This window comes from Chiloscyllium plagiosum, unplaced genomic scaffold (assembly GCF_037043375.1).
Source record: "Chiloscyllium plagiosum isolate Xiang-an unplaced genomic scaffold, Cpla_swu_hap1 HiC_scaffold_39, whole genome shotgun sequence".
Taxonomy (NCBI): Eukaryota; Metazoa; Chordata; class Chondrichthyes; order Orectolobiformes; family Hemiscylliidae; genus Chiloscyllium; species Chiloscyllium plagiosum.
This window is the reverse complement of record NW_028270177.1, coordinates 16266901-16288606: the sequence shown is the minus strand read 5'-3', so window position 1 is coordinate 16288606 and position 21706 is coordinate 16266901. Positions and strand designations below refer to the sequence as shown.

The 21706-nt window shown below is 38.2% G+C and overlaps 1 protein-coding gene across 2 annotated transcripts in view; it reads left to right on the top strand.

The window, feature by feature from the left end:
- Window positions 1–21706, top strand: part of igdcc4 (immunoglobulin superfamily, DCC subclass, member 4) — a 160121-nt gene that overhangs the window by 90450 nt on the left and 47965 nt on the right. For both annotated transcript variants that reach the window (XM_043677316.2, XM_043677318.2), the window contains 6 exons: window positions 124–279; window positions 735–1145; window positions 2320–2484; window positions 5180–5317; window positions 13297–13467; window positions 15092–15322. In XM_043677316.2, the coding sequence (XP_043533251.2) occupies window positions 124–279; window positions 735–1145; window positions 2320–2484; window positions 5180–5317; window positions 13297–13467; window positions 15092–15322 (1272 nt within the window). The remainder of the gene's footprint in view (window positions 1–123; window positions 280–734; window positions 1146–2319; window positions 2485–5179; window positions 5318–13296; window positions 13468–15091; window positions 15323–21706) is intronic.

The window sequence follows — 21706 nt, the reverse complement described above, 5'->3', positions numbered from 1 at the left end:
ATAATGTCAGATATTTGGAATTGGCAATTGATCATTGTTGTCTATTGCAGTAGCTTATTCCAACAAGTTGTGGAATAAACTGCTTTGTCAGTAACTGACTAACTACAATTTTCTTTTGTGTAGATGGTAAACCCATTGCTACAGATGTCATCGTAGTTGGAAGGGCAAACCTTATGATTGCACATGCTCAGCAATATCATTCTGGCGTATATGTCTGCCGTGCCAATAAACCCCGGACACGACAGTTTGTCACTGCTGCTGCCGAGTTACGAGTGCTGGGTTTGTTTGAGTTTGCATTTGCATGCTATTATGTAAAGCACAATTTAATTTCAGTTGTATGAAATACGAAATATGTTAGCCCAGAGTCAAATGCATGGTGAGTTGATGTATATAAGTATACTCATTATGATCTAAAGAAAGCTGCTTGTGTTTAAGTTAAATTTTACAATTCATTTTAATACTTTCCCATTTTGTTAGATGCAGCCTATTTTGAAAATTGGTGTTCAAAAAATAAATTGTTGTAATGCATGTTAATGAAAAATACAATCACATTTTTTAACTGCTTATGTTCCCCATTTTATTCCAGAGTTCTATACATAAATGAAGATTTGACATAGTGCTGCTATTTTCACATTGGAAACTTTAGAAAGAAAGATTACTCTGTGAATCTACAATGGAATGTTAACATTTCATTGTTGGAAAAAGTTTATGAAATTCCATTCATGTTTTTTCAGCCCCACCAATGATTACACAATTTCCTGAGACAATTTCTCGGATTCGAGCTAGCACTGCTAGATTTGCCTGTAAATCTGAAGGTGAACCTACTCCGAGAATTCGCTGGCTGAAAAACGGAGAGGACATTATGTCCAATGGACGTGTGAAGATCCAGAGCAGTGGCAGTTTAGTGATTAATCAAATTGGACTGGAGGATGCTGCTTACTACCAGTGTATTGCAGAGAATAGTCTTGGAATGGCATGCACTACAGCCAAACTTGCTGTGACAATTCGAGAGGGTTTGCCGAGTGCTCCCAAAAGCGTGTCTGCTGCGCCTTTATCAAGTACTTCAATCTTGGTATCTTGGGAACGCCCTGAACACAACAGTGAACAGATTATTGGATTTTCCCTTCACTATCAAAAGGCAGTAGGTAAGTGCTCAAAATTTATTTTGTGTTTGGTCTGTGCATAAAACAGTCAGGCTATAGTATTAACTTTTCTGAAACCAACAAATTAGTTCTTAGATATCTGGGGCATTTTAAAGGTTACTTCTATAAAGCCAAGGTAAATATTAAGCTTTCAAGTAGATTACTAGGCACTGGGTGCTGTTAGTTTATCCAATTAGCTGTGCTATTGAATTGCTTCAAGTGTCAGTTTGTTGTCCTCATAATGCTAAAGGGATATTCTTGGGCACTAGAACGTAAAAGAACCCTGTTTGAAGAATGAAGTACTTCAATAGATGTATTGTTTGTCCAATTAAACGCTACTTTGTATAATTAATTTTCATATATTCTGCAAAATATATCTGTAAAAAGTGGAATTGAAGTGTAATTACTGCAATGGGTTATTCATCTAGGAGAAAGTGAGGACTGCAGATGCTGGGGATCAGAGCTTAAAAATGTGTTGCTGGAAAAGTGCAGCAGGTCAGGCAGCATCAAAGGAGAAGGAGAATCGACGTTTCGGGCATAAGCCCTTCTTCAGGAATGAGAAGGGCTCATTACTGTAGAAGGGCTTATGCCCGAAACGTCGATTCTCCTTATCCTTTGATGCTGCCTGACCTGCTGCGCTTTTCCAGCAACATATTTTTAAGCTCAGAATGGGTTATTTATGCCAAGATGCGATGTTGGATCCAGTTAACAAGAAACAATATATATCAATTATTTCGTAGAAATTGTGTTCACCTTAACTGTCATAGACGTCAGAGCACACAGTACTATAGAAATAGTAAAGCTGTCAGTTTGATATTGGCTATGTTTATTCAGATCTAAAAGCCTTGATCCTGTGGTAACCTTTTGGAAAATTAAAGAATTGTTAAGTTTGCACGTAATATTAAGATGGAATCAATCATCAACATGGTAGATATACTAACAAAGTGTCATTTTGATTAATGAAAAATTCTATCCAGTTCTCTTCCCATTGTTGTTCAGTGTATTTAACAATTTACTGTAAGGTTCACATATATCTCAGGTTCATGCTAAACCAAATTACAAACTGACCCTCAAGTAGTTCAAATGCAATTCAATATTATAGTTCATTTGTGTTTATAATATTTGCTGTTCCTCATTGATAAGTTCAATCCCTGGTTACATGGTCTCTTTTCTGCAGGTACAAACAATGTTGAATACCAGTTTGCAGTGAATAATGACACTACAGACCTTCAAGTAAAAGACTTGCAACCAAACACTAATTATACCTTTTATGTTGTTGCTTACTCCCAACTTGGTGCCAGTCGGACCTCTCGTTCTGTGATTGTGCAAACTATGGAAGATGGTAAGGACTATGGGTAATGTATTTACATTGTTCTTCTAAAAATGATGAACATTTATCATATCCAATGGTATGATCCTGTCAGGGTATTGAAAGGTGCATGCATAAAGGTTACCTTTATCAAATCGTAATGAAGCACTTTCTTGGAATATGTAAGTTTCTCTCTTCAAATAAGATTACAAAAATGCACTGATAGTTAACTAAGTACAGAATCATGCAAATAAAAGGACAAGTGATGATGAATTGGCCCATTGTATGTGTGCCTTTATATACTGATAATTCAGGGCTGACCCATATTCTGAGAAGGAACACAATCCTAATTAACAGACTATTTGAAGGAACCTGAATAAACTTAGCTTATTATCTATCTGTCTAATTTTGTGGAGACAGAGAGCAATTGATTATGTGAAATTAATTTAAAATGCTTTTGGAAAAATGGATATTTTATCAATAATACTAATAGACATCCATTTGAGGTTGGATGGGACCTTTAGTTTAATGTCCAATGCTAAATTTACATAACCACCAGCATGGCACTTGTTCAATATTGCGATTAAATGTTAACTTAGATTCTGATCCAGATTTTGAAGTAAACACAGTCATCAGCACTCAGATTAATGAAGAATAAAACAAGCAATTACTTGCAGCAGATGCAAATTTACTTAAATACAGAGATTTGCCCGGGTTTCCCTTCTCTGTACAAATATCTCACTCATTCTCAGCATTGCATTAAATGGCAGGATATAAAGTAGCTGTTATATATGTGATAGTTGTGTACTAAAGTGGACAAAAAAACATTAAGGCTTCCCTATTGCAGTCTGTACAGATTTATGGCATGAAGAATCTTGATTACTTTTATGATATAGAATTTGTTTATTCAGGTTTTAAAACAAAACATACATGCTCAACAGGTCTGAAGGATCTTCAGAGAGAGAAAATATTAATGCTTCAGGTCAGTGATCCTCCAGGTTCAGATGATCTGAAATATTAATTTGGTCTCTCTATATGCCCTGAAAATTAATGTTTCACAGTTCATTGCAAAATCTGGGTCACCGTGCTCTGGAATTGATCATTTATCACAAACACTGGTTTCCACCAATCTTCCCTTTAATCAGTACGGTAGCTGAGAAATTCTTATGTGCACTCCATCATTCTCTGCTGTATGACATCAACACTGGTTTAAAGATTCTGTGCATAATACTTGAAAGTCTGTGCTGGAATAACTAAAATTAGAGGGAACATTGATTTAACCTGTTTGGACACATTAGGACATATCTCCAGGGCAGTTGATATTTTGCTTGATACTTTAGGTCTGTTGAGTCACATTATGAGTCTCATTATGATGCATCTCTGGAGCTGGTAGGATGTGACTAAGGGCCTTCAACTCAGAGGTAGGGAGACTACAACTGCACTACAAAAGCTCTTGAGAATCCAGCTATTTTTCTGATCAACCTGTCCAGATGTGTTATTACACCTCTGGAGCAAGTGAGAATCCAGCCTTTTTTTGTTTGGAAATCCACCACCAAATTAACTAAATAAAACAACTAAGCAGTACCAATTAACAAGTACTGCCCATCAGGGACAATGTAACAACAATAAAAACAAGAGAGGGTGGGAAGTGATGGAAAAGACTAAATTAAAATGGAGTTAGCAAGGGAAATAATGCACCAATCCATGCAGTGCACGCGTTTCTCTAAATGCCTCTCGGGTATTGTGTGTTCTTTGTTCCCTCTAAGGACATCCAGACATGAATGTAGCAGTTGAGGAGAGGCAGACAGTCAGCAACTATGACCTGCTGCATGGTCCGCTGCCTGGACCTGTTAATGGTTACTTTAGCCTGCCCCAGGCACAGACCCAAGTGGAGGTCATCTGACTTGCCTGCTACCTTCTGCATTGAAGCAGAAAGATCAGAAGGTGGAGGTGAATACAACCAAAAGAACAATAATAAGTTTTTTTAAAAAATAATTAAACATGGGGTGCAATCTCCCACAGCTAACATACTCATGGTCCACTGAATCCACAACACTATAAAATATACAGTTTGTTTGGGAGTCCAAAAACAAACTTAACCTGCAGTTGCACAGTTAGGACTTCCATATAGAGAGTCCTCCAGTCGTGATCCCTGTCACCCACTGGCCAAGCATGCCTGAGCATGGCCAAAGGAGGAGAAATGGATGGTGTACAGCACCAGCTCATGGGGACACCCCTCAACGTGACGCGGAAGGACAAGGAGGGCATCTCCAAAAACCACGTCTTTTTTTTCCGTACTTAACCTGTTGAATTGGAGCTGGTGAGATTTGAACGTGGGTTCGACAGACAACGTTTTTAAGTTGTTAAATTCCCCTTCTGTCACAACCTAAGGTTTTATTTTCATCTTCTACATCTTTAAGGTACATTTAACATATTGACTGGGCAGTTTGGAATAATTAATTATGGGTATTTTGGTCCTCTGTTAAGTGATTGTTTAGGTGTTGAGGTTTTCTTTCCCTGTATCTGGAGAGGGGGTATTATTGCCCTATGGATGTATTTAAGTATATTGAAGAGAATATGGAAACTCTTTATGCAATAATTGACTTTGAATTATTGTTGGAATTGAGCTCTGTTTCATTGTTTACGTAATCTGAATATATTCTGTGAATTGCTGCCTTAAGTCCTGATATTCTAATTGTCATTACTTTTTTGTTGAATCTGTCAACAGTCCCAAGTACTGCTCCTCAACTGTCGTTGTCAATTCCCACCTTGTCTAATATACGGGTATCATGGCTTCCTCTTTCTCCAGAGCTCAGCCATGGTAAAGTAACCAAGTATCGCATTGATTATTGCACATTAAAGGGAGGTAAGTAGTCCTTGCTTGGCAGAATTCTGACACTTATACTGTTTGAAAATGTAAAGTGTTTATTTTGATTACTCAATAATTACTATGGCCCAATTGCTAACTTCGTCTTGCATTCCGCAGACTGACAATTACTCAACTTGCAACTTGATTCTTACGATGAGCCCTCAACCCAACATAAATGCCTGTCAATTGCCAGTGTCCTAAGCAAATCCTAACTTTCCTGTAAGTGGCAATTCCTAACACACTGTCCCAGCAAGAATCCTGTGACAAATACTGTCACTTGGAAAATGACAATTCCTCAGTGATGCACCCCTATTTTTATACTCTTTTTGCAGGTATACTCCTATTCCAGGTATATGCACCTTTGTTAGCACAACTAACAAGTTCGAATTAAATATTTGCAATGCTTGGCTAATAGGAAGAATGTTTTAGCTTTGCCACAACAATCAAGCCAATCAGCCTTAGAGTCTTGGCATCCCTTCTAGTTGCTAACAGTGACCTATATTTTGGCAGGAGGCCCTGAAACACCTGATGTCTGGAACACCAACCTGATTATAACTTCAGTTTATGTCTTAAAGCTATATCGCAGTATTGGCATTTAAAAGAGGCCAACATTATGACTACTTCAAAATCCCAAAATTCACAACGTATCCCAATAATGCGTGCAAATTAAGACTTCTCATCACATAGCTATGTTGCAGTAGAATTTGGTGACATAACCCTATTACTTAAACACATGTGCCAGTGAAACAAAGTTTTGGCATCGTTCTGAAGTCATATATAGGTCAGTCTGGATAAGGTGGCAGACTTCCTTGCTGAAAAAGCAATTAGTGAGCGAAATGAGTTTTTAACTACAGTTCTGTGCTTTCACAGTTACAATTATGAATACCATTTTTTAATTCCAGATTAATTGAATATAAATTCCCCAGCTGCCATGGCAGGATTTGAATTTGTCTTCAAATTATTAATTCAGGCCTCCAGATTATAAGCTTGGTTGCGTGACAACAATGCTATCCCAGAGTGATTTTTTTTTGGTTTAATTAGCTTTGCTTCTTATCTTTCAGTTCCGTGCTACTAATTATCTTGTTTTGACTGCTTTGTATTGCTAGTTTAATTCTACATTCGCTGCTAGGGATTAGAACATTACTCTCACTGACTCAGATAAAATACTGAGAATATGCTAAAAGCAATTGTGAGTATCATTTGGACTTTGAACTATGCTGCCACTATATTGAACTGAATTGAAACTTCCTTGGAGAATCTCAGTACTAATATTTGAATTATACTGGATGTTTTAGGTTTATATTCATAACATGATTTCATGTCACAGAGCAGGCTGGGTTATGTTTCTTCTATCCATTAAATGGACAGAATATCCCAAATACCATCAACTTAGGTTATGCATGAATAAAGAAACCCATTAGGGATTACAGGGAAGTAATGTCCATGCCACCTAAGTGACAAGCAGTGACTATCTCCAAAAAGAGAGAATCAGATGACTGGTTCTTGACAATTAGCATTATCATTGTTGAGTCACCACTATTAACATCCTGGGGGTTACCATTGACCAGAAGCTGAACTAGGCTAACTATATAAATAATGTGGCTGAGAGAACAAGAAAGAGGTTAGGAATTCTGTGGTGAGTAATTCACTGCCTGGCTCCTCAAAACCTGTGCGCAGTCTAAAAGGCACAAGTCAGAAGTGTAATGGAATATTATCCACTGGCCCGATGAGTGCAGTCAACAATAGTTAAGGAACTTGACACTGTACAAGGCAATGCAGACCACTTGGTTGGATGTTCAACATTTGCTGTCTGCACCACTATATACAGTAGCTTCAGTGTATTATCTACAAGATTCTCTGCAACAACATACCAAAGCTCCCTTGATTGTACCCTCTAAATCCACACTGTATCAACTACACTGTCAAGGGTAACAGATCACATGGGAATACCACCACCTGCTAGTTTCCCTCAAGTGACACACCATGCTGCCTTGCAACTGCAAAGCTAATGCTGAGTCAAAATGTTGGAACTTCTAACACCATTGTGGATCCACCTACACCACATGAGGTGCAGCAATTGAAGAAAGCACCTCAGCACCACCTTCTAAAAGCAACTAGGGATTTGCAATAGGGTAGAGCAGTGGATGTAGTATACATGGATTTTAGTAAGGCATTTGATACGGTTCCCCATGGTAGGCTTATGCGGAAAATCAGGAGGTATAGGATAGAGGGAAATTTGGCCAGTTGGATAGAAAACTGGCTAACCGGTCGAAGTCAGAGAGTGGTGGTAGATGGTAAATATTTAGCCTGGAGCCCAGTTACAAGTGGAGTTCCGCAGGGATCAGTTCTGGGTCCTCTGCTGTTTGTAATTTTTATTAATGACTTGGAAGAGGGAGTCGAAGGGTGGGTCAGTAAATTTGCAGATGATACGAAGATTGGTGGAGTTGTGGATAGTGAGGAGGGCTGTTGTCGGCTGCAAAGGGACTTAGATATGATGCAGAGCTGGGCTGAGGAGTGGCAGATGGAGTTCAATCCTGCCAAGTGTGAGGTTGTCCATTTTGGAAGGACAAATAAGAATGCGGAATACAGGGTTAACGGTAGGGTTCTTAGTGAGGTGGAGGAGCAGAGGGATCTTGGGGTCTATGTTCATAGATCTTTGAAAGTTGCCACTCAGGTGGATAGAGCTTGTAAGAAGGCCTATGGTGTATTAGCGTTCATAAGCAGAGGGATTGAATTCAAGAGTCGTGAAGTGATGTTACAGCTGTACAGGACTTTGGTTAGGCCACATTTGGAGTACTGTGTGCAGTTCTGGTCGCCTCACTTTAGGACAGATGTGGAAGCTTTGGAGAGGGTGCAGAGAAGATTTACCATGATGTTGCCTGGAATGGAGAATAGGTCGTACGAGGATAGGTTGAGCATGCTAGGCCTTTTCTCGTTGGAACGGAGAAGGATGAGGGGTGACTTGATAGAGGTGTATAAGATGATCAGGGGAATAGTTAGAGTAGACAATCAGAAACTTTTTCCCCGGGTACAACAGAGTGCTACAAGGGGACATAAATTTAAGGTGAAGGGTGGAAGGTATAGGGGAGATGTCAAGGGTAGGTCTTTACCCAGAGAGTGGTGGGGGCATGGAATGCGTTGCCTGTGGGAGTGGCAGAGTCAGAATCATTGGCGAACTTTAAGTGGCAATTGGATAGGTACATGGATGGGTGCTTAAGCTAGGACAAATGTTCGGCACAACATCGTGGGCCGAAGGGCGTGTTCTGTGCTGTATTGTTCGATGTTCTATGTTCTAAATGCTGATCTAGAAAGGGGCATCCATATTCTGTTAATGAATAAAAACTAGTTCAGTAGATTAATTAACCCATAAGTTTAATTTAATCGTATGGATTAAAAACTGTTTTACAATTTGCTTGGCCGACATATTCTTTTACCTTGCAGAATGAGTTGGACAGTGAACATGACAACCATATTTAATTTAGCCTATAGAGGGCACAGGGTATTTAGAGTTTTCAGAATTGCAATGGTATTTTATTGATTTTTTTCAGACTGTGATCTTTGATAAAGCAAAGCTTGATATTTCAGTATTAACATCACAAAGTATTTGATGTTTAATTTGGGATTACCTTGCCAAGTTGTCCCTACCTTAACACCAAGATGTAGTTGCATACTTGGTTCCTTCTATTGTGTGAAGTTGGTTCTTATCCTCCTGCCATTGTTAACTCAAGCAGATAAGATGCTAGACTTCATCTTGTGTCATGGATGTACTAAATCCTAAGAGCAGAGATCATATTCAGAAAAGAATCATGTTCCTGACAGTTTAGTAGTTGAGTGATAACCACAAGGACATCTATCTCCTTCACATTTACTGCCCGCAATTTCATTTTGCCCAATAAGTATCTTTACATTGCAAAATCGGGAGAGAGAGACACACCAGGAAGCTACAGGTTAGTCGGTCTAACCTTTATGGTGGGGAAGTTGTTACGAAGAATTTTGACGTACAGAATATATCTGCACTTGAAGAGACACTGATTAGTCAGGGAATGTTAAGGGAAGGTTTTGTTTTCATTTTATTCACTTGTGGGCTATGGGCGTCACTGGCTGATCAGCATTTCTGTAGTTAGCCTTGAGAAGATAGTAGTGAGATACCCTCTTGAACCGCTGCAGTCCATGTGCTGGAGGATGACCCATACTCCTTTGTCTATCCAACTCTTCTCTCTCTTTGGGCATAATTCCCACCTATTACTTACTCCTTACCCCCTCCCCCCACCATATCTTCTGCATATAAACCAGCATTTTTCTAGCTGTCACCAGTTCTGAGGAAGGGTCACTTGACTTGAAATGTTAACTCCGATTTCTCTCCACAAATGTTGCCAGACCTACTTAGCTTTTCCAGCAGTTTATTTTTGCTTCTGATTTATGACGTCCGCAGTTCTTTTGGTTTTTACACAGTTTTTAGACACTAAGGTGTTCATGTGAGGCTGTTTGCCAAGCATCCACACTATATTGAGACAGACAGGAATGAATTTGTCTCATCGTTGAACCAGAATACCTCATTGGAACTTCTAACACCATTGTGGATCCACATGAGGTGCAGCAATTGAAGAAAACACCTCAGCACCACCTTCTAAAAGCAACCAGGGATTGGCAATAAATGCTGATCTAGAAAGGGGCATCCATATTCTGTTAATGAATTAAAAGCAACTTCAGTACTGTAATTAACCCATTGCTTACCAAATGAATCTTCTGTGGAGAACTTGAGATTATGCTGTGTTTTATGGTGGTCAAAGTAAACAGTACAAGGACACGCTGAAGGCTTTAATTTTAAGGAATTGACTTTTTAAAATTATTTGTTTCTAGGATGAAGGCACTGATGGTAGGGCCAAAGTTGTTGCCCAGCCCTAATTGCCAGAAAGCAGTTAAGAGTCAAATCACATTGTCATGGATCTGGGTCACGTGGGCTAGACTAACTTAGAATGGCAGATTTCTAAATATCCCCTCTAAAGGACATTAATGAAACAAATGGGTTTTATGATAATCAGCAGTGATCAGGGTTACATAATCATCATTAGGCCAGCTTTTTATTCCAGTTTCAGTTAATGAATTCAGATTTCACTATCTGACATGGTGGGGTTCATACCCATGTGCCCAGAGCATGCAGATTTACTTTAACAATAAACAGAAGTCTGTTACACAAATTGACGGTATTAGGTAAGAACTTTCATAAGCTGACTGGGGGACAAATGTTCGCAGGTAAAGGGACGGCTGGAAAATGGGATGCCTTCAGAAATGAGATAATGAGAATCCAGAGAAAGTATGTTCCTGTTAGGGTGAAAGAAAAGGCTAGTAGGTATAGGGAATGCTGGATGACTTAAGAAATTGAGGGTTTGGTTAAGAAAAAGAAGGAAGCATATGTCAGGTATAGACAAGGTAGATTGAGTGAATCCTTAGAAGAGTATAAAGGAAGTAGGAGTATACTTAAGAGGGAAATCAGGAGGGCAAAAAGGGGACATGAGATAGCTTTAGCAAATAGATTTAAGGAGAATCGCAAGGGTTTTTACAAATACATTTAAGGACAAAAGGGTAACTAGGGAGAGAATAGGGCCCTCAAAGATCAGCAAGGCTGCCTTTGTGTGGAGCCACAGAAAATGGGGGAGATACTAAATGAGTATTTTGCATCAGTATTTACTGTGGAAAAGGACATGGAAGACATAGAATGTAAGGAAATAAAAAGTGATATCTTGAAAAATGTCCATATTACAGAGGAGAAAGCGCTGGATGTCTTGAAATGCATAAAAGTGGATAAATCACCAGGACCTGATCAGGTGTACCCTAGAACTCTGTGGGAAGCTAGGGAAGTGATTGCTGGGCCTCTTGCTGAGATATTTATATCATCGATAGTCACAGGTGAGGTGCCGGAAGACTGGAGGTTGCTTAACGTGGTGTCACTGTTTAAGAAAGGTGGTAAGGACAAGCCAGGGAACTATAGACCGGTGAGCCTGACGTCCATGGTGGGCAAATTGTTGGAGGGAATCCTGAGGGATAGGATGTACAAGTATTTGGAAAGGCAAGGACCAATTAGGGATAGTCAACATGGCTTTGTGCATGGGAAATCATGTCTCACAAACTTGATTGAGTTTTTTGAAGAAGTAACAAAGAGGATTGATGAGGGCAGAGCGGTAGATGTGATCTGTATGGACTTCAGTAAGGCGTTCGACAAGGTTCTCCATGGGAGACTGATTAGCATGGTTAGATCTCATGGAATACAGGGAGAACTAGCCATTTGGATACAGAAAGGCTGAAAGGTAGAAGACAGAGGGTGGTGGTGGAGGGTTGTTTTTCAGACTGGAGGCCTGTGACCAGCTGGGTCCACTACTTTTCATCATTTACATAAATGATTTGGATGTGAGCATTAGAGTATAGTTATTTTGCAAATGACACCAAAATTGGAGGTGTAATGGACAGCGAAGACGGTTAACTCAGATTACAATAGAATCTTGAGCAGATGGGCCAATGAACTGAGAAGTGGCAGATGGAGTTTAATTCAGATAAATGAGAGGTGCTGCACTTCGGGGAAGCAAATCTTAGCAGGACTTATACACTTAATGGTAATGTCCTAGGGAGTGTTGCTGAACAAAGACACCTTGGAGTGCAGGTTCATAACTCCTTGAAAGGAGTCGCAGGTAGATAGGATAGTGAAGAAGGTGTTTGGTATGCTTTCTTTTATCGGTCAGAGTATTGAGTACTCTGACCGATAAAAGGAGTTGGGAGGTCATGTTGCAGCTGTACAGGACATTGGTTAGGCCACTGTTGGAATATTGCGTGCAAATTGGTCTCCTTCCTATTGGAAAGATGTTGTGAAACTTGAAAGGGTTCAGAAAAGATTTACAAGAATGTTGCCAGGGTTAGAGGATTTGAGCTATAAGGAGAGGCTGAACAGGCTGGGGCTGTTTCCCCTGGAGCTTCTGAGGTTGAGGGGTGTCTTAGGGGTGTCCTTATAGAGGTTAACAAAATTATGAGGGGCATGGATAAGATAAATAGACAAAGCCTTTTCTCTAGGATAGTGGAGTCCAGAACTAGAGGGCATAGGTTTAGGGTGAGAGGGTAAAGATATAAAAGAAACCTAAGGGGCAACCTTTTCACGCAGAGGTTGGTACAAATATGGAATGAGCTGCCAGAGGAAGTGATGGAGGCTGGTACAATTGCAACGTTTACAAGGCATTTAGATGGGTATATGAATAGGAAGGGTTTGGAGGGATATGGGCCAGGTTCTGGCAGGTGTGACTAGAATGGGTTGGGATATCTGATCGGCATGGACAGTTGGACCAAAGGGTCTGTTTTTATGCTGTACATCTCTATGACTCTAAGCTATTTTAATTCTCAACACAGTTCTTGATTATTGCTCCACTGACATGAGTACTCCACAACCTTCAAATCAGTATTCAAGTCACTGAGAGAAACTCATCCAGGACCACAGTACCTGATGAAACCAGATTTTAAAAACCATATAAGGTGTGAGAAAGCACAAGGAGAGTAAATCCTAAGTTAACATTTGTCCAAACTCATTCATTTGTAGTATCCTGTCCTATTCATAGTGGAAACTTCTGGCACAGATTGATCATAGCAGTCACCCACTGGGAGTCTACCGTATACATCAGTTTATGAATGTGTTTGATTTTGTCACAAAGGATGAGGAAGAGAAAGTAAATTTATATGTAATATTCAGTTTTCCATGTAACATTATCAAAATTCCTGGACCTGATGTTTAACACTTCAGGAACTGAATGCTTAATCTGTGATGCAAATGAATTTATGTTCTTAGTTCAGTTTCTTAATTGCGGAAATATATGTATGCAACATATATGTGGAAATGTGAAGAATTCTAGTTTGTACAACTCGAGTCTGTGCTGCAAATTCAGACTTTCTATTTTTAATTCATCCACAGTTAATAGGATTTACCTCTGTTTGTGTAACAGATCAGATTTATTCAATTGAAGTTGATGGAAATGAGACACAAGTCACACTTCCTATTGTACAATCAAAAAAAATCTACAAAGTTCGGATTGCAGCAAGCACTACTGTAGGATATGGTGCACCATCAGAATGGACCCAGCATCTAATCCCTGAACGAAATAAGCTAATGATGGGTAAGGATGATGTCTTTTCACGTTAGACGATTGATTCAAACATGATTTTTTAAAATTAAACTGTGTCTGTGTGTGTATGTGTGTATACACTCCATTATTTATCTCTCTCAGCATAACTGATGTAAAGTTGTTCTTTACTATCCACCATAGAATAAGTATAGTATCCTTTATTGTTAAAGATACAATGTACATGATATGTTGTTAATTAGAAATTGGCTCATACTACCTATTGGTGCACTCATTGATAATACTGTTATGATAGCTGCTGATGTTACTATTGGACAAGTTATGAAACCCGGCTCAATAGATCTTCCTTTGTATTTAACATAGTGGTCATTCATTGAAACACAAGCTTACAGGGTTACAGATTTTCTTTACTAATAAAACAGAAAATAAACAAACCAAGCTATTTTACTACAGAACACAGTTTGAAAGATCTTAAGAAACAGACTTCAGCAGTTCAAGATAGCAGCTCAGCCCTACCTTCTCAAGGGCAGATAGGGATGGGCAATAAATGCTGGACCAGCCAGTGATGCCCAAAACTTATGAATGAATAAAAATAATCTAAACTATTTCCCAACACAATCATTTTACAGTTTCACATCCAAAGAAAGTGGCCCTCTATCTCAAATATTCAACTCAAGTGATTCTTCTCACTACTTTGCTGTCAATTGTGATGTCATCAGCCATGAATGATCATAAAATGAAAGCTTGCACTTCCTCAGTCTTTTAATAATCTGCAAGTTTCCAATCATTCATTCCTGATCTGCAAGTTACTCAAGGTTAAATATCTAGGTTTCCTAAGTCAAAAAATAATCTTTGATTACCAAAAATAATGGCATTTGATGTTTGCACTCCTGGTCACAAGCCTAACATATTACAAACCGTTCCTCACTAACACTCTGGGGTTCTGTGCTCTCTGAGACACAATTAGTTAGGGGTTCCAGAAAGACTGATTGACCTAATTATTTTTAAACCTTCAACATCCCTACAACTGTAAACACGGTAGTATATAAATCAGATGCCTTTCACCACAACTTCTCTTTAGAACTTTGAGTAAAGCTGTCATTTGTAACAGCAACAGCTTGCATTTATACGGCACCACGAACATAGTAAAATGCTCCAAAGCATTGGACAAGTATTGTCAAACAAAATTTGGCACAAAGCAATGTTATACTAGAATTGAAAATCAAAAACCTGGTCATGGAGGTAGGTTTTAAGTAGTGTCTTACAGTAGTAATGCCTGGCAGACAGGTTTAGGCAAGGAATTACAGAGCCTGGAATCATGACAGCTGAAGGCATGGCAATCAGTGGTGAAACAATTAAATTGGAGATGCTCAAGCCAGAATTGGAGGACCACCAATATCTTAGGATTATAGGTAAGTCTGGAGGAGGTGACGACAAAGTACAGTGCGAGACCATTGATTTTAAAGTAGTCATGTTTTCAATCCACTGTGTAGTTTAACCTGAGCCATTGTCGGCCAGTCAGTATTGGGTGATGGGTTAAAAGAACTTGAGTTTGGATAATCTCACATTCAGAGAGGCTAGAGCATTATTAGCGAACTGTTATAAGTTTGACATTGTTTAAGTAATCACAATAGTGACCTGTTCTCCTTTGCTGTAGTTCCTTTTGCTCCAGCAGAGATGAAGGTGAAGACAAAAGTAAATTCTCTGTTGGTCACATGGCAGCCACCTTCTAATCAAGTCCAGATCCTGGGTTACAAGCTTTTTTACAGAAAAGTAGATGCAGATGATTTGAACAGAGAATTAAATGAAACGAATGGAGATGAGCATTGGACAAAAGGACCAATACGACTTCGAAGAAAAGTGAAGCAGTATGAGATTACTGGATTAGGTAAGTCAGACAGAGTAACCCGAATTTTGATAGCACTATCATGGAATAGAAGAACATTGGTTGGCAATTGGAAATAATGCTGCTGGCTGAACCATTGGTTATGATTCCTCAATAGTGAGGTTGATTGCATAGCTAGTGTATTCCTTGGCTTAAATGTTTCAGGCCTAAAAGCTACTTGTTCTTTCACATCGAAATATGCAATATAAATATATATGGCATTCCAGTACAAAGATTGGGCTTAGCACCGATGATGTCAAGGTTGATCAATTTGCTTCACAAGGGGAAAAATATTTGTAAAATGTGTCCAACAGACAATAGATGATAAAAATTGCTCAAAACTGTTTTGAGGAAGCGTCATTCGACACGAAACACTAACCCTGACTTTTCTCCATAGGTACTACCAGACCTGCTGAGCTTTTCTAGCAATTTCTTTTTTTGTTTCTGATTTACAGCATTGGCAGTTCTTTGTGTTTTGATAATAGATGATGGCTGGGACAAATTTTTAGTTGTTAGGTGGATGAGCTTTGAGTGATTTGAAAGCCTTGCTGTATAGATCTGTTTATTTCTTTGACCATAAGACGGAGGAGCAGAATTGGGTTGCTCGGTCCATTGAGTCTGCTCCACAATTTGATCATGGTTAATATGTTTCTCAACCACATTCTCTCGCTTTCTCCCTGTACATGTTGATTTCCTTACCAATCAAAAACCTATCAATCTGAGTCTTAAGTACACTCTATGACTTATTGCCGCAGAAGGCTGTGGAGGCTGAGTTCCACAGATTCAATAACCTCTGGCTGAAGAAATTCTTCCTTATCTCAGTTCTAAAGGGTCAGCTTCCACTCTAAGTCTGAGTCATTGGGTCCTAGTCTGTCCTATGATGGAAACATCTTTTGCATGACCACTTTATCCAGGCCTCTTGGTATTGCGTAAGTTTCAATCAGATCCGGAGACCTCAACTGCTGCACGTGTAACAAGCCATTCATGGTCAAATTTGGTTCCATGTTCTTTTAGTCCCAAGTTAAATGCTCATTTCAGAGCCATTCACCTGTCAGAAATTTGTGTTTTTGCTTTATTTCTGCCAACTTCTTTAACTTAGTCCATTAGAAACTTAATATTTTTGTTACACTTTTTCAGTTACATTCATTTGTTAGGGTATTTCAGACATATCATTATTGTCCACAGCATGTCTCCCATTGGGGAGTGTGAACTTTATAGTACATGATGCAGCACTTAAAGGGAATCATTGTTTTCCCCTGAAATATCTAGGTTCTAATATTTAGAACGTAGTATCTTGCATATAATAGCCTTCCCTCACCAGACATAAAGCATTGTGATTAGCTAGTGACTGGTATGCATTGCAGTTCACATTTTTTTAACTTTAATAGGATTTCTACTTCTCACTCTTCTATTAGTGCTTCCATTTTGGAAACAAAAGCATAAAATTTAGGTGAACACATAAATAATAGTTTTGATGTACAATATGGGGAAGCAAGTGTGAAAACAGCCAGCACATGTAACAGAGTTAAAGATGACTATAAATACAGCTGTTATCATTCAGAGATTTTTCATCCCAGAGTGGAAAATCATAGTAAAAATGCAACTCTTGTTAAATATTATTGAAAATATTAATATTTAAGTGTCAAAGGATAAAAGCTCTGATCTCAACATTCCTAGTTGCTAAGCATAAAGGATTTTATCAGTTTTATCTGGAAACATGGACTATTTTGTTTCCCATTTTATTAAGTAAGTTTTTAACAACTTTTGCTTATTGCCAAGAATGTTTGCATGCAGTATTCACATTTGTACCACATACACTAAATGTTTTGCATACTATTGAATAAAATATTTAGAAGTAGTTAATATTTGAAGAATATAGCTGAAATTGAAGACTTTGTGCATGTCCTATACTTACAGATGTTATGCACTATCTAAGAGGCACATTGGTGAGTGTGTGATTGAATTAGTCTGAGGTCATCCATGTGATGCATATATGCCATAGTGCCGCCAGGCGGTGCATCAGCATTCCCCGAAGATGTCACTCCATAGAGATAGGTAGGGTATTTTATGTTCAGCAAAATAACTAAGTCCCTGCAAGCCACCTTATAACAAAGAGGGGATAGAACTGTGAGCTAAGAGCCCACCAATTCCACATGACATTTTGTGATAAGAAGATGAAAATAATCTCAAATATAGTTTGTCCTCTTACAGCTGTGATGGGTGTGCAGAGTACACATTTATTTTAAAAAAAAGACCTCCTGCCAACTAACTTACTGTTGTGTCTCCTTTTCCCAAAACTAACTTGCATATTTTCCCATTCAGACTTGTCTCGGTTGCACAAGATTCTTTGTGCGAAACAGAGGATTCTTTCCTCCTCGACAAACATCTCCACTAGCCTGATAGCACAGTCATTCATTGCTGTTTTACTGCTAAAAAATGAAAGCTTTTGATAATTCATCCCTCCAGTTACGTAAATTTTGAATTCATGCTAAATTATGGAAATTGACAAAAATTAGAATTACAGTAAGTTAGCAACATTGTATAAATGGTTAGTTTCCCCGAAAGGAAACAGTTGTATTCAGATTTTTGTGTTCTCATGGATGAACTAGTGATTAAATCTTGTTTCTCTCCACTGTTTGAAAAGTTCCTTATGCAACTTTCTATCTAAATTCTCCTTACCATTACTTAGAAGCTTGTACAAAGCAGTAACAGCTATTACAGGATTTTGTATTTTAATGCATGTTCATTGTACTGGCAAAAAGCCCAATAATATTTGCAGGTTATTTGCTTCTGTGTTCTTAATCAGCAATACTTATTTGTTTTGTATTCTAAACTGTTACACATTTGGTTTGTCTTTCATGTGAAATATTTGAGGTCTGATTTGTCAAGAAAAAGCTGTTTTGTGCAGACCCATCTGGAAAGTCTCATAATTGCAAACAATTCATCTTTTAATTAATCTCTCTCTTTGTTATAAAGAACTATATGCAAGTTTTATTACATCTGGATAAATGCATGCCACCTTAATTTATAATTTATTCATTTTGGATTTCTCCAGAATCTTCTCAACGCAGATTCTTGATCTCTGAGTAATGATTACACTGTTTTGTCTCTTTGGAGGGGCATATTTCTATAAATGTTTTACTTATTTGGATCTAACTGTTGCTTTATCAAATTCATCAAAATTGTTCACTGCAGGTTAGATTTCTAAGCATTCTTGGTAACAGAATAACTTAGGATAGAGCAAATCTGGTTTTTAATTTTTTTTTGAATCAGTGATGTTGCTGAAACCAAACTGATTAGTGGATTTTCGTGGTGTATTCAGTGACAAGGCTTCCTTGATGTTGAAGTGTGATATGATTGGTGATACTTTGCAGATCAGAAGTTGTAAAGTCTAATGTCATTTTCATACCAGGAGCACAAGAGGGAGCACAACACTTATACCTCAACATTCTGTATTACTCCATGTCGCACTGCATAACAACAGCAGATTTTGTTTGCTATGTTTTCTAGCGATATATTTCTTGACGAGGACTTGGTTCCTTCTTACAGAATTTCAAATGTGAAACTTTCATCATTTATTCGATCAAAGATATGGGAAGATGAATGAAATGATGGAACATTTTGGTGTACGCACTCCAAACTGAAATGCTTAGTTGTTTTTTCTGAATTTGAGCTTTTCCAGTTTTCAGTTGAGTTGGCTCAGTGCAATCTTTGTTGAATTTTAATTCAGCAGTCTAGAATCCTGGGCTGTGATAATGTGGGAATTAAGTGTTTGATCAACACACAACTGCTACAATTACATTTCAGTTTCAAAAATCTTAATTCCAAAAAGTGCCAGACTTTGTTTTTAAAATCAATCAATGGGATTAAGTCATTTATATTTATATCATGTTAATATTTATCTACATAAAAATAACCTTATCTATAATGAACAATTTGAAAATCGAATCTGATTTGTTTCATATGTTATTTAACCTTTTAAGGAGGGTTTAAACCCTCTCAAATTGACCTGAGGTCTCCAGAAATTAATGGTTAATCTCCTGAATTTTGCAGTGAGCAACATGGAAGAGTAATTACTTGGGGTTTCTGAAAATTCATAAGGAATGGTGTTATGGGCCAGGCCAGACCCCCTCAAAACATTTCAAGAAAATAGCCTGGATCCTAACTTTGCTAGTTGTTAAGCAGATGTAAAGTGGACATTCCAGGAGTGATGCAGCTGGTCTAACTACTTAGTTTTAAACAAAACAAAATTTATTTGCAAGATTACTGAATGAAACCCAAACAAAAGATAACAGAATATAGAATAACTTAACCTATCCGAAAACCCAACAGATTATCGCAACCAACTACTTGCAACAATCCCCATAAACACCCTTTGGCAAAAAAAAAAGTAAAATCAAACAGAGGGTCCTACAAGAGAGATGGCAGAACGATTCAGCATGGAACACCTTCCATGTAGCTGTTTCTGTGACCAGCAGCCTCAAACCTGACTGACTGCTTTCACTGAAAAGCCAGAAAAGCTGAGCTGGGAGAACTGACCACTCCCTTTTCATTGTGCAAGTGTATTTTGTAAACTTAAAAGCTTCTTCAAGTCGATCAAGCTAGACATTTCAGAACCTGTATCTCATAAAACACTTCTGGAAAAAACCAAGGACAGCACAACCTTGTTAAAGAAGCAGCATCATCACAATGGTGAATCAGAATTATCATGATATTTATTTCTCATGGTCTTTGTGTTCATGGAAGCTCTAGTCAGCTTGGTTTTTGAAATGCAAAGACAACATGGACTTGTCCTGTTTCATTCATTATATTGGTGTGCTGGTTCTGTTTTATGACACTATAGTGAAGTTGGGCTGTAGACTCACTTTACAGTGGCAGCGCAATGTGATGAAATCTTCCAAAATTTCATTGAGTTGCCAATCCTGCATGATTTAACACTTGGCTGTAATTGTACATGTGATGCATTATTTTATACTTTTAAACCATTGTGTATGATAAATCAAATTTAATTTCTCAACTGGTTTAGAACAGTTTTGATAGTTTGCAAAATTCTTGATTACTTTTATCTGGGAAATTATATATCATAAATAGAATTAAAAGCAATATTGAAACTTGATATTTGAGTTTATTTCATTCCAAATAAAATGTAAAATCTTAAGCATTCTGCACTTATGAAAGATTGGCATCCTACTCTGGATTGATGGTGTAAACCTGCTCCTAAATTTAGTTTTATTTGAAATGAATTTCTTTCTTTCATTGCAGTATTACAATTGAACTCGATGCACCACTCAGTGTGATAACTATAAATTTTATCATGCATTGTTGAAAAAACTAGCAACATGTGTTCCCCCTGCTTCAGTGCACTTAAATCGACCCTTATTGGCTCAGAGAGCACAAATGAAGGTGTTATCAGTTGCTTTCATTAGACCACAATTTTGCACTTCTACTTCATAAAATTAGTTCAGCAATGAAATGCAAAATCCTTTTTTTGTTATTACACAGCAAAAATTAGTGTAGAGGAAGTTTTCCCAGCCCACTTTTAATTTAATTTGGATCATTTGCAGTGTCACAGATGTGAGTTGTACATTGAAGTAGCTGTAAGTAAAATACAATTATTTGTGCAATATGATTGGATTAGAGATAATGGATTAAAAAACCAGTGCAAGCTGATTGTTGATTTGGCATTTTAGAGACAGCACTTCTTTCTGTCTTTCTTTCTCCCCTCTTCAACCGCCCACCCAAAGGGAAAAAACAGGGCACGCAGAGCTAGAGAGAAATTGCTCCTCAGGACTAATCTGCAACTCATTAAGCTTCGTGCACAGGCAGCTTGCCCCAAGGGAGGAACATACTTTGGAACATCTACCTTGCCAGTAGTAACCTCAGTTAAGTCCTGAGAGTTGTTTGTAATGGGAGAGGAAGGGTGTTGATTGTAACTCCTGTGGATTCAGCAAACAATCCTGAACTTTCTGGCTCTGTGGGAAAGTGATTTTGTGGAAGTGGGGGAGGAAATTTTTCTGGAAGCATGGCATTTGGTGGTTGTCACAAAACTGATGAATGATTTTCAGCAAGATAGGCCTGATGTCTTGCCTACTGCTGACATGTCTAATTTGTGAAAGGGGCAGGGGGGGGGCCTTTTCTTAAATCAATAAGTTAGTCATTTATGATGTCATTGCCTGTTTTCACCTCTGTTTGAAGAATCTAAAGTGGCCTGCAAGCATTTAGCAGTAAGACTAATGCCTTCATATATCAGACATGTGCACTCCCATTCCAAACTTTGCATCCCATTCTACTATGAAATGCAGTTCTACTATCTTCTCCAGGTGTAGTTCATACCTCAGTAAATTGTTACCATAAATGTGTCATATTTTTGCACTATGACATGATAGT